General features: G+C 38.5%; 1 protein-coding gene across 1 annotated transcript in view; it reads left to right on the top strand.

Annotated features, from left to right (window-relative positions):
• LOC119482107 overlaps nt 1-11,032 on the top strand; it is a 21,606-nt gene extending 10,574 nt beyond the window's left edge. The window contains exons 2-5 of the mRNA XM_037759509.1: nt 9,538-9,906; nt 10,005-10,109; nt 10,566-10,646; nt 10,746-11,032. Of these exons, the coding sequence (XP_037615437.1) occupies nt 9,538-9,906; nt 10,005-10,109; nt 10,566-10,646; nt 10,746-11,032 (842 nt within the window). The remainder of the gene's footprint in view (nt 1-9,537; nt 9,907-10,004; nt 10,110-10,565; nt 10,647-10,745) is intronic.
• Nucleotides 11,033-14,082: the final 3,050 nt, after the last annotated feature.

A 14,082-nucleotide genomic window follows, 5' to 3' on the forward strand; every position in this document is an offset into this window, starting at 1 on the left:
TTTTCTTCACAGCCGTAAAAAAAACGCTGAACTCAAAGCACTTTTTGAAACAGATAGTAGAATAATGAGATGGGACAGACACACAGGTGTCTTTTAATGCCTCCGTGACAGCTGTGAGCAGAAACATAATGTTTTCAGGTTGTCCTTTCGGTTTGTTCTCGTGAACACGATATCTCAGGAACGCCTGGAGGGAGTAAATTCAAATTTGGCACAAACGTCCACTTGGACTCAAGGATGAATTGATTCAGTGGTCAAAGGTTGATAACTCAAGAATCATGTGCTATTTATGACAATTTCCCACAAATGTCTAACAGGATAAAATGATGAAATGATGACCTTTTGGACAGTCATGGAGGTTGACTGCGACTTGAGTGGTTGGTGGAGGCATACAACCACAAAGTGGTAATTCTAGTTTTAAAATGATGTATTACTCAATCCATGAATTCTATTAGAATTGTATAATGTGATACTTAGAACAATCCCCAGACCGGTAGGTCTGGGGATTGGGGACCGGTGGGGAAAGTTAAATGCTTGCCCCTCATTACTACCACTGAGGCACTTACCCCCAAACACTCCGGTTGCTCCGTGGCCAGCAGATCATACTGTATTTGTACGGTGCAGCTTCCAGCTGTGAATGTGTAACTGTGTTTCTGAAACTCTCAGTGAATCTCCCCCTGAATAAATGTAAACAACCATCTGCCTTCATTAGCTTGAGACTTGACTATTGAAATGCACTAATTGGTCTCAACCAGTCTTCCCTTTTTTTAGAAGGTATCAGGTATAAGCTGTGTAAGTAGTGCTGTGACATTTTCCTTATGCTTTTATGTACCTTTTTATGATATTCGTTTTTATTTTGTTTTTTATCTGTTTTTATTCCTGTTATTTCCTGATGTTAATGTGAAGCACTTTGGGTACCTTTTGGCCGTTGTAAAGGGCTATACAAATAGCATGCTAATACAAATAAGTACTGCTATTTTAACATTGTGATCATCATTAATTTTTATTTTTATCATCATTCATGTGATCATCATTATTACGGTTATATTGTGTTTATGATCTAGTGCTGCCATCACTTTATCAGGATTTTACTGTCTAAGTGGTGATCGATGAATGCTCCTGATAAACGTGATTAAAAATGTGCCTCTAAGTCTGCTTTTATATTTAAAATAAATGTGCATTTATACTTTTTTATTAATTTTTCTTTGAATAATGTGACAGACAATCAAACTGTGTGGTTACCAGAGCCTAAAGTGTTCATCATGCTAAAACAAAGTCTGTTAAGCGCACAGCAACACGCCAAACAAACATTTACTACAATAAAATGTTTTAAAATGTCAGTTTTGTGTCAGCAGCTTGTTTCCTCTCTGTGTGATTCTCTGAGCCTCACAGAGCTCATGGTGATAATATGTGTGATGTAGTTTACTTAAAAACATTTTTAAAAATCACTTTCAGAAAGCCCCAAAGCTAAAGAGTAGTGAAGAGAAACAAGCACTAATCGTCTTTATCTGATGAGCCCTCCTCCGTCTCTCTCTACATGACGTCTGAAGAAAGAAGTTTGTGTTATTGAATTAAACTTGTGCAGCTTCACCAGCTCAAACTGGAGATGCTGATGTGTTTTAAAGGACTGTTAGTGTCATCTAGTGGAGAGAAATACTAATAACAAGCAGCAGCAGTACTACCAGCACCCTGAAACTGAAGCAGCTAAATGGAATTCAACCCTCTTTAATTGTCTTATTTCCCCCTCTGACTCAACGTTTTCCTTCTAGACCAGGAGTCAGCAACCTTTACTAGCAAAAGAAAAGAAAATCTGTCTGGAGCCGCAAAACATGTGATCATTGTGATGAAGATAACACAGTTTATAGTCTAAGTATATAGTATAGAAGTCTAATGCAGTGAGGGCCAAAGAGACAATGTACTACGGAGTATTAGGGCCACATTGAGGGAAAAAACATCTGAGATTTACAGAATAAAGTCGTAATATTACGAGAATAAAGTAGTAATATATTATGTCCAGACTGGAATATCTCAGGATGGATTGACATGAAATTCCGTGCAGACATTCATGTTCTCCAGAGGATGAATCCTCGTGACTCTTCCTCTAGCGCCACCATGAGGTTGACATTTGGGTTTGTACTGTCGCCTCGTCCTCAGAGGGCTGTGGTTGAAGACTTGCTGTTATTGGAGGACTTGAACCACACTAATGATAGCAACGACAGCAGGTTGTGGTGATTAGATATGGCGTTTTCATTTATTATCATAGAACAAACAGTCAAACTGAGCTCAAAGACACTTCTTGGAAAGACACAAACTGCTTACCCCTTCTGATGAAAACATCCAGTATGTTTTCCTTCCAACAGCCGGAGATACATTTATCAAAATGACATCATTAGACATCAAAATACAGAGTTCAAACATTTAAAACAGGGTAATTATTATTTTAAAAATACTCAACAAACATGGCTTTGACTTCACAGAGACTCTTTCTCTTCTTTCCTTCCATGAAATCCAGTTTCTTTTTCACACATGCGGAGAGTTCAGACGAGTTTATGTTTTTATTCTGACTTTTATCTGAGTGTTTTTTTGGCTTTAAAGCATCGAAACAAGATGGCGAAGGACGTAGAGAGAAAGAGAGGAGTTCCCGCCGCCGGCTATGTGCTCGCAGTGATGTCACCCGCCCGAGGAGGGGAGTCGTCGCTGTCGTCGTCCCAGGACGAGAAGGTGAACCCCGCCGGGGCGGAGATAGAGTGCGGGGTGAGGGTGTGGCCGAGGCCTTGGTACCGCCCGCTGGAGGACGGGGAGGACGGCATCGATGTGGCTGCCACGGCGGCGGTGTCCGGGGGGGACGCGGTGAGGAGGCCGGTGTGCTCGGTGTGTTCGGGTCGAGCTACCGAACCGAAGTACATCTTGTTGGGACGACCCAGGAACGTACGACCTGAGGGGGGTAAGAGATATTTAACACAATATTATTATTATTATTATTATTATTATTATTATTATTATTATTATTATTATTATTATTATTATTATGTGTGAGTAATTCAGACAATTAAGAGCATGTGTGAGATTATTTCATATCAACGGTATAGAACATAAAAACAAAGTGTACACTGTTAAAGTATCAAAAAACACTGAAATGTACAATAGTTTAATTCAAGTTTAGTTAAATCAAAACATGAAATAGTAAAAGAAATAAAGTAGTACAAAAAGAAAAAATTATATTATTATTATTATTATTATTATTATTATTATTATTATTATTATCATTATTATTATTAATAATAATATAATAAAAATAAAAATTTATTAATATAAAAATATAATAATAATTATTATTATTATTATTATTATTATTATTATTAATAATAATAATAATAATAATAATAATACATATTGTGATTATATTAATAATAAAATAAAATTAAGCCGACAAATAAACAAAAAGATATATATGAAATAAACAATAGAAAAATAATATATTTTACTTAAATCTCTTTAAATAACACACATTTCCTATTATTGATGAATTTAGCAGATTCAGTAATTATTAACAATTACACAATTGACTACAATAAATAACATGTCATCGTTATAGCATATAAAAGTATATACAAATAAAATATAACTGGTAAAGAATAAAACAAACTGACATGTACAATAGTTTTATACAAGTTTAATTAAATTAAGACTTTATTGTAAAGAAAAGTAGTCAAAAAAAATATTATTATTAATAATAATAATTTTCTTTTTTGACTATATTTTGTTTACTATTACTATTATCTTAATTTAAACATTAACATATTAATTTAAATTTAAATAACTAAACTTGTATAGAACTATTGTACTATTGTTTTTTATATATATTTTTATTTGTGAGCTTAATTTATTATATTATTAATATAATCCCAATATGTCTAATAACAATAATAATATTAATAATAATAATAATAATAATATTTTTTTTTTCTTTTTTGTACTGTTTCTTTACAATAATAATAATAATTTTACATATTGTGATAATATTAATAATAAAATAAAACTCAGTATTTTAACCGTTTTAACCGATAGCGTTCATCAGTTAAAATGCTTAATGTCTGTTAAACGGTTAAACGGTTAATTATTGACATCCCTAATTTCCATAAATAAATATATACATATATTTGCATGAAGCAGCATATTTGTGCACTCCCATATGTTGATAAGAGGATTAAATAGAGTATTAAATAATTGACAAATCTCCCTTTAAGGAACATTTTGAACAGATAAATGTGCAATTAATTTGTGATGAACTATGAACAATCATGCGATTAATCACAATTAAATTTGTTTCCATTGACTGACAGCCCTAAGTTAATAGTCCAAACAGGGTCATACACCTTTAAGAAAGAAGGAGGTGTAACTTAAAGAAGGGGTGTGACTTGAAGCCGTCTTGCAGGCTGCAGATTGACACTAGTCAAGTTTGGATAAAACTGGCATACAGACTCCCACAATACATCAGCACACACTACATCCAGAGCATGTCCGGACTCAAAACCATCCAAGAAAGAAACACCGTCCTCACCCAGAGATCTATACAGAGAGCCATCCATAACCTGCCATGACACAGTTAATCCATGAAGGACAACCAGAACACCACCTCTCCATAATACTCCAAAACAAACCACCATAACTATCAAACCCCTCCACCACCACCAATACTAACCCATGATTACATTTAACTCCAGTTACAGTCCACACACCACACACAACCACATCATCTATTTATCCATCATTGTCTTTTAAAACATCACCCTTTTATTTATCATTCTTTTTACTTCTATCTATCAATCTATTTTACTTTATTTTAGCTTATTCTTTTTTAATTTTGCCTTAATTTGATTTGACTGACAGCCACCACCCCCACCACACTGTACAGTCACATGATATATTGATCTTTGCCCAGTTGTTGTCTGTGCAATATCGTTGGCGTAATACACACCTCAAGTGCAACTACCTTTGTTTATATTTATTTATTACATCTACCCTACCTATTTTACAAGTGCAATTCCCTCTGTTTACATTACATCTATTTTTATATTTTATACTTCTAGTGTAACACTTCTGTTTATATTTATTTATTACATCTACTTTACCTGTTTTATTTGCTTTATAACTGTGTGTGTTTTACCTGTTATATGTTTTATCCACCTCGTTTAGTCTTGTCAAGTATTTGTTTTAAAGCACTGACCAGAAGTGGCAACTGTGAATCTCGTTGTATTAAATACAATGACAATAAAGCTTTCTATTCCATTCTATTCTATTAGGTTGGCTTTTTTAAAGTTTTCTTTATTTTTATTTCTTTATTTTTTATATCTATTTATTTATTTTTCATTTATTTATTTATTTTATCCCTTTTTTATTTTTCATTTGTTTTATCCATATTTCATTTTATTTTATTTTTTTATAAGAAAAAAAAACAAAAACCTGCTCAACTGCGTCACCAGCAGCTGGGCTCCTCCATCTCCTCTCTCCTCTCTCCTCACGACGTTATGCAACGTTACACTGTTGGATTTGGCAAAGCGAGAAAGGACAGAAGTCATTGGCTCTCCATAAATAAGGACCACGCCTCTCTCCTCTCAGTGACCTATGGATAGAAGGACCGGCTCCCGAGTATAAAAAGCAGATGTCATGCTGTCCAGCAGCATGTGAGCTGAGCACACCGGCAGCATGTCTCTGATGTCTTTCTCTCCGGTGTCTCGGTGGTTGGCTTCACCTGTCTTTGGACTTCTCTTGGTGGTCTTCACAGAAGTTGAAGGTGAGCTCCTTTGTGTCACTATAATGAACTTGTTATCGTATTAAAGATAAACTGACTCGGTGGTGGAAGAAGTATTTAGATCCTTTACTGTAGTACAATTACTAATACTACCACACTGTGAAAGTGTAATCAGTAAAATGTAATTAAAGTATTAAAACTGTGACTGTTGTACTGTTATTTACAGACGCAGGCAAAATTGTTGGTAACGTTCCGTTAAAGAGAGAAAAACCCACAATGGTCACTGAAATAACTTGAAACTGACAAAAGTAATAATAAATAAAAATTCACTGAAAATGAACTAATGAAAATCAGATATTGTTTTTGAATTATGGTTCAGCAGAATCATTTAAAAAAACAAACTAATGAAACTGGCCTAGTCAAAAATGATGGTAACATTAACTTAATATTTAGTTGCACAACCTTTTGAGGCAATCACTGCAATCAAGTGATTTCTGTAACTCTCAATGAGACTTCTGCACCTGTCGACAGGTATGTTGGCCCACTCCTCGTGAGCAAACTGCTCCAGCTGTCTCAGGTTTGAAGGGTGCCTTCTCCAGACTGCATGTTTCAGCTCCTTCCACAGATGTTCAATAGGATTTAGATCCGGGCTCATAGAAGGCCACTTCAGAATAGTCCAATGTTTTGTTCTTAGCCATTCTTGGGTGTTTTTAGCTGTGTTTTGGGTCATTGTCCTGTTTGAGGACCCATGACCTGCAACTGAGACCAAGCTTTCTGACACTGGGCAGCACATTTTGCTCCAGAATGCCTTGATAGTCTTGAGATTTCATTGCACCCTGCACAGATTCAAGACACCCTGTGCCAGATGCAACAAAGCAGCCCCATAACATAACCGAGCCTCCTCCATGTTTCACATTAGGTACAGTGTTCTTTTCTTTGGATGCTTCATTTTTGCGTCTGTGAACATAGAGCTGATGTGACTTGCCAAAAAGCTCCAGTTTTGTCTCATCTGTCCAAAGGACATTCTCCCAGAAGCTTTGTGGCTTGTCAATATGCATTTTGGAAAATTCCAGTCTCGCTTTTTTATGATTTGGTGTCCTCCTGGGTCGTCTTCCATTAAGTCCACTTTGGCTCAAACAATGACGGATGGTGCGATCTGACACTGATGTACCTTGACCTTGGAGTTCACCTCTAATCTCTTTGGAAGTTGTTCTGGGCTCTTTGGTTACCATTCGTGTTATCCGTCTCTTCAATATGTCATCAATTTTCCTCTTGCGGCTACGTCCAGGGAGGTTGGCTACAGTCCCATGGACCTTAAACTTCTGAATAATATGTGCAGCTGTAGTCACAGGAACATCAGGCTGCTTGAAGATGGTCTTATAGCCTTTACCTTTAACATGAAGGTCTATAATGTTCTTTCTGATCTCCTGAGACAACTCTCTCCTTAGCTTTCTGTGGTCCATGTTCAGTGTGGTACACACCATGATACCAAACAGCACAGTGACTTCTTTTCACCCTTTAAATAGGCAGACTGACTGATTACAAGTTTGAAGATACCTGTGATGCTATTTACAGGACACACCTTAGTTTAATATGTCCCTATGGTCACATTATTTTACATCTTTTCTAGGGGTACCATCATTTTTGTCCTGGCCAGTTTCATCAGTTTGTTTTTTAAAATGATTCTGTTGAACCACAATTCAAAAACAATATCTGATTTTCATTAGTTAATTTTCAGTGAATTTTTATTTATTATTACTTTTGTCAGTTTCAAGTTATTTCAGTGACCATTGTGGGTTTTTCTCTCTTTAACGGAACGTTACCAACAACTTTGCCTACGTCTGTATTCTATCATTAGATTATTATTACTGATGCATTAATGTAAAAGTAGGATTTTACTGTTGTAGTTATCAACTCGGAGTTTCTGTCTGACTGAGAACGTTACGGGGAGCTGTCTGCAGCATCTGACCGATCATAGACATGAACACGCCCAGAGGCAGGCAGAGCGGCGCTTTGTACACAGGAAGAGTAAACTATATTAAACAAATACGAAGAAGTTAAACACTTAATCAGACTAACAGTAACACAGTTGAAGCTGCTAAATACAGGAAGAACAGCTGGTGAAAGGAAAAACTCCAGATGTGTGAATGTGTAAATTAACAGATTTATTAATTTAAGGGAACACTCAAAAGTCAGATATAGTCGTCTAAATATAAATAGCTTTTAAGAGTGTAATTGATGAATGGAATACTCATCTTTATACCCTGTGTACTTTTCCTATTCGGCGTCTATGACTATTTAAACCTTCTTTCAGCTGCTTCCCTCCTCTGTGGAGGTATGAAACAGACTCAAGAGGAAGATAAAAAAGGTAAACACCCTCAGCATAAATCCAGCTGTTCTTCCTGCATTTGTCAGTTTAAACTGTGTTAATTTCAGTCTGGATTATGAGTCTAACTTCTTCATATGTATGTAATATTATCATACAATCTCAGCACTGAGCTCTGATTGGTCAGTAGAAGGTGGTTTTATACAAGTTGCTCTCTTATCTGGATACAGCGTTAAAGGCGCTGCCCTGGTCATTCGTTCAAGAGTTGCTCAGTGTGCGCATGAAGCCTAAACAGGACTCGCATGTAAATGACGCGCCTCATCTGCATGTCAAGATGAGGCGGCGGCAGCAGAGGGGCGGAGACTAAAAGCTGTGTTCAAGTCGGACAGTTTTCCATCCGTTTCCAGCAGCCTTCGCGGAATTAACAGGAAGTCATAGAAACAGTTACTTCCTGTTAGATCTGATCTGTAGGCCACTTGTAGTTTTCAGACCACGTTGGGATTTATTTATATTTGTTTGTAAATCTATGTGTAAATGTGTGTGTGTGTGGCATTGGATTCTATCCTTTATTATTTGTATGTCCACCTTGTAAAGCACTTTGTAATGAGAACTCATTTTGATAAGTGTTATATATAAATAACCTTCATTATTATAATAATTATTATTAATAACCACACAAGATGTGTTTGTTAACAGATGAAACCTTCATTGCACAACATGAGACCAATATCCTACAATCTAGTGTTAAATATTACAGTTACACAGAAAGTTGTGACTTCCTACAACACCTGGTGTCAAAACTAAGAGCCAATCAGCTCTTTGATCAGGCGACAGCCAGGCGTTTCCCATCATGCACTGGGTCTTGCAGTCGGTGGAGAGCAACTGTGGCGTCTGGCTCTAAAAACTGCGGCCGCCTCGATCTCGTGAGGTTATCGTTGCCCACGTGTGCACGACGTCAGAGCAAGTCGGCATCAATTCGGACACAAATCTAACCGGCATGCATTACGCGGCGATCGCCAGTGATCGATTCTGCGCCGGCCTGGCTCATCTCCAACGAGCCTCACGGCTCTTGGCGGAGTAGCGTCCGCTTGGTCACATGACTCGGTCACGGGGTCCCAACGTCACGCCGTCGTCATGGCTTGCGCTCCAGCCTCGGTCTGGGTCTCACTCACATGAACGGAGGAAGGGAAATAACTGCGGTGTTCAGAGAATCCGACTGCTCTTTCACTAGGCTCCGTTATTATGATGCGACGGATGTTGGTAACATGTTTGTAATAGTTATTAATGTTGATTATTTGTTCATTGATTGTTTACTGTTCATAACCTGAAGGAAGGAGGTTATGTTTTCACCGGTGTTGGTTTGTTTGTCTGTTAGCAGGATTACTCCAAAAGTCCGCGACAGTTATTGGTCCTAGAAATTTGGTATGAATTTACACAAAACAAATTTCCTTCCATTTTCCAGGTCGGTCTCGGATGATTGGTTCATCTCAACAGATCGTCAGCGCTCTGGGTGAGGACGTCATCCTGCCGTGTCATGTGGAGCCTCAGCTCAACGTGGAGAACCTGACCGTAGAGTGGTGGAAACCTGACAAGCAGTTTGATCCTGAAGACCCACTGATCAACTACAGGTATGTTCACGTATACAATGAAAACCGCGATGAAGAGGACATGAAGATGTTACGGTACAAAGGGAGAACGGCGCTGAACAAAGACGGCCTGAAACACGGAGACATTTCCCTCAAGATCATGAACGTGAGGCAGTCTGACCAAGGAAGATACAGATGTGAAATCCCACAGTTGGCGAGTCCTCCGGATATTATGCTTGTTGTTGGTAAGTTTTTTGATTCATAAAATCTGTCACGTTGTCCTATAATTGTTTCATTTTAATATTGTGTTGTCAATCATTACAAATCTTCTGTTTTATTTCAGTTAAATCCTGGACAACAGAGACGCCGCTGGCTCCAACAGTAAACCACCAAACTCCAGATCCAAATGATGGATCGGATGTTGAAGGTGATGGAACGGTTGTTAAAGGTGAGGAGACGGTCCAACTCTGTGAGGAGGAGAAAAAAAGTTTTAAAATGAAAGGGCGGGTCCATCTGCATTCTTTCTCTGTTTTCTTCAAATGGAAACGCCCACTCAGTTATTGTGTGACTGTCCTCCTGTCTGCTTCTCCAAACAGGGAGCACGCCGACCGCCATCTAAGTTACTGTATTAATACACTGACTATAAGGATGTATATATACTGTACATGTAGCAGCGTCATCATGCAGAAACCTACGTCAGGTTACCGTGTGGGAAAACGTTTTAGAAGGACTTGAAGGGAAAATAGTATTTTGACACTAAAACATACTTTGTCCAAAAAGTGATAACGGACCATTATGAAGTTTCAGCGGCTCTGCATTTAAAAGACTCTGATTGGTGCTGATATTCATGTGTGTCTGTTATATTCTAGTTACTGGAGCTTTTGTCTGCTTTTTTTCACATCAGGTGGTTGGATCGATCTGATCGTAATGATCTCGTTTCTGGTCCTGATCCTGGGAGTCGCTGGATATTTACTCAGACACGAGTGTCAGTTCTTGTTGTGTAAATCATACCATCACATCACTATTATTATTATTATTATTATTATTATTATTATTAATAAACTTCTGTTAATTGTCCCTCCAGTGTACGGAGTATGTCGTCGCCTCAACCGAACCTCTTCCAGTCTGGGTTCCTTCCCCAGAGTTACGTTTAATGGAGCGCAGCGCGTCCCAGCCAGCCACAAGTGGACCGACCGGATCAGCAGCATAACGGATACAGATCGCTGTCGGGATGTTCCAACATATGGGCAGCACGGTGGACAACTGCTGCATGATTGGAACAGGCCGTTATCAGATAAGACAGGTGATGTTTCCTTTTTTTCTCAGGAGACACGCTCTGCCTCATGGTACATGAGAGAGGATCTGAGTTGATACAAGTATTTATACAATCATCTGAGTTGCCCTCAGTTTTCACAGAGCAATGAGCTTATAATGAGCAGCAGCCAAGATGAGAGATTTCACACATTTTCTTGCACTTTTTCTTCTTTTTTTTTGGGCAAAAACGTATTTCCTACAGAGCCCCCCTAGACCCCTAGGAGAACATTTTTATTAAGTCGTGCCCTCGAGTTAGTAACTCGTTCCCTCGAGTTAGTAACTCGTTCCCTCGAGTTAAGTAACTCATTCCCTCGAGCTGACAAGGGAACTTGTCACTTCAAAGAGCACTTTGGAGACACCTGTGGCCGTTAAGTCAACGATAGACAGCTTCCTGTTGCTCGTGCTTGTGCTCGCTCTACATAGACATGAACGAGCATCAACACAGTGAGGCGACACACGTCAGCTAAAAGCACAATATCACTCTATATTTCAGCTGCTTGGCAGTAATGTTAGCTGACCAGACGAAGGTCTCTCCATGAATCAATGCTGATCCTAGTGTTGGCTTTTCCCGCCTCAGCCTCCCGGCCGCGGCCGGAGGGAACGGGGGAGACGCCGGAGTTTTGGTCGGAGACGATAACGAGCGCGTTGTGTGAGTGAAGGCAGGCAGAGGAGCAGAGGAGCAGAGTACAGCAGAGCCTCCGGTCCTGGAGACCAAAGCTACGGTCTCCCCCGCGTCCTCCGACCGCGGCCAACACTGTTTAACAGACGGGCTTCACTAGATACAACCAAGAGGTTTTGGTGCTTCACTGTAGTTTGTGTTGGAGTCTGAGTCTGAACAGCGTAGACACACGCGAGCGCCCATGAGACACCGACCAGCAATGATTTATACGTGTAAGAAGTTACAAACAGTCCCTTTAATATCGTCCTAAACACCTGTCACTATATAGCAAATGACATGCTGACGTGGCCAAAGGGAACACACTATGTTAATCATCTCTATTGCACTTTTAGCACCTAGCCAGCAAGTTAATGCTATTTATTATACAGCTTTGTTGAATACTGGATTCTGATTGGTCAGTCACAGCATTCTGTTATTTCTTGTAATTTAAAGTTATTATTCATTCATTAATTTATTTATTATTTCTTACTCAGCCGTTCACAAACACGCCATATATCTATAGCTTTATCGTATTGAGACTACTGCACGTTATTAATGAATACAGTTATTTCTGATGTTATTTTAATCCTGTTTTCTTCACAGCCGTAAAAAAACACTGAACTCAAAGCACTTTTTGAAACAGATAGTAGAATAATGAGATGGGACAGACACACAGGTGTCTTTTAATGCCTCCGTGACAGCTGTGAGCAGAAACATAATCTTTTCAGGTTGTCCTTTCGGTTCGTTCTCGTGAACACGATATCTCAGGAACGCCTGGAGGGAGTAAATTCAAATTTGGCACAAATGTCAACTTGGACTCAAGGATGAATTGATTCGGTGGTCAAAGGTCGCATAGCTCAAGATTCATGTGCTAATTATGACAATTTCCCACAAATGTCTAACAGGATAAAATGATGAAATGATGACCTTTTGGACAGTCATGGAGGTTGACTGCAACTTGAGTGGTTGGTGGAGGCATACAACCACAAAGTGGTAATTCTAGTTTTAAAAGGATCTATTACTCAATCCATGAATTCTATTTAAATTGTATAATGTGATACTTAGAACAATCCTGGAGGCTGTTACACAAAACATAGATAGCAGATTAAGCCGGGATCGTCCAGTTAACCTGGCTCAGTTTAGCCTTGCCTCTGTTTCACAAAAGCAGTGACATATACGTTACCATGGAGATGTATTCTGTGCAGCTATTCTGCTCCAGACCAGAATAACAGCCAGGCTTGATTTATCTTGGTGTCTTATCTGTTCAGTCAGCAGTCACTCAGATCATAAACCAGTGTGTTGTTACAGTTAGTCTATGATCCTATGCATGTAATGCTGCTGTTAAAAGTTCTCGAGAAAGCTATTCACGCCTTCATTAGCTCGAGACTTGACTATTGTAATGCACTGTATGTTGCTCTCAACCAGTCTTCCCTAGCGCCCTTTTTTTAGAAGTCCCAAGGTCAAAGTATAAGCTGTGTAAGTAGCGCTGTGACATTTTCCTTATGCTTTTATGTACCTTTTTATGATATTCGTTTTTATTTCGTTTTTTATCTGTTTTTATTCCTGTTATTTCCTGATGTTAATGTGAAGCACTTTGGGTACCTTTTGGCTGTTGTAAAGTGTACAAATAGAATGCTAATACAAATAAGTACTGCTATTTTAACATTGTGATCATCATTAATTTTTATTTTTATCATCATTCATGTGATAATCATTATTACGGTTATATTGTGTTTATGATCTAGTGCTGCCATGTGGGGGGTCAAAGTTGACTCCAACATCACTTTATCAGGATTTTACTGCCAAAGTGGTGGTGGATGAATGCTCCTGATAAACGTGATTAAAAATGTGCCTCAAAGTCTGCTTTTATATTTAAAATAAATGTGCATTCATACTTTTTTATTAATTTTTCTTTGAACATTCATGTGACAAACAATCAAACTGTGCAGTTACCAGAGCCTAAAGTGGTCATCATGCTAAAACAAAGTCTGTTAACCGCACAGCAACACGCCAAACAAACATTTACTACAATAAAATGTTTTAAAATGTCAGTTTTGTGTCAGCAGCTTGTTTCCTCTCTGTGTGATTCTCTGAGCCTCACAGAGCTCATGGTGATAATATGTGTGATGTAGTTTACTTAAAACATTTTTAAAAATCACTTTCAGGAAGCCCCAAAGCTGAAGAGTAGTGAAAAGAAACAAGCACTAATCGTCTTTATCTGATGAGCCCTCCTCCGTCTCTCTCTACATGACGTCTGAAGAAAGAAGTTTGTGTTATTGAATTAAACTTGTGCAGCTTCACCAGCTCAAACTGGAGATGCTGATGTGTTTTAAAGGACTGTTAGTGTCATCTAGTGGAGAAAAATACTAATAACAAGCAGCAGTACTACCAGCACCCTGAAACTGAAGCAGCTAAATGGAATTCAACCCTCTTTAATTGTCTTATTTCC

The sequence above is a fragment of the Sebastes umbrosus genome, chromosome 22 (assembly GCF_015220745.1).
Source record: "Sebastes umbrosus isolate fSebUmb1 chromosome 22, fSebUmb1.pri, whole genome shotgun sequence".
Lineage (NCBI taxonomy): Eukaryota > Metazoa > Chordata > Actinopteri > Perciformes > Sebastidae > Sebastes > Sebastes umbrosus.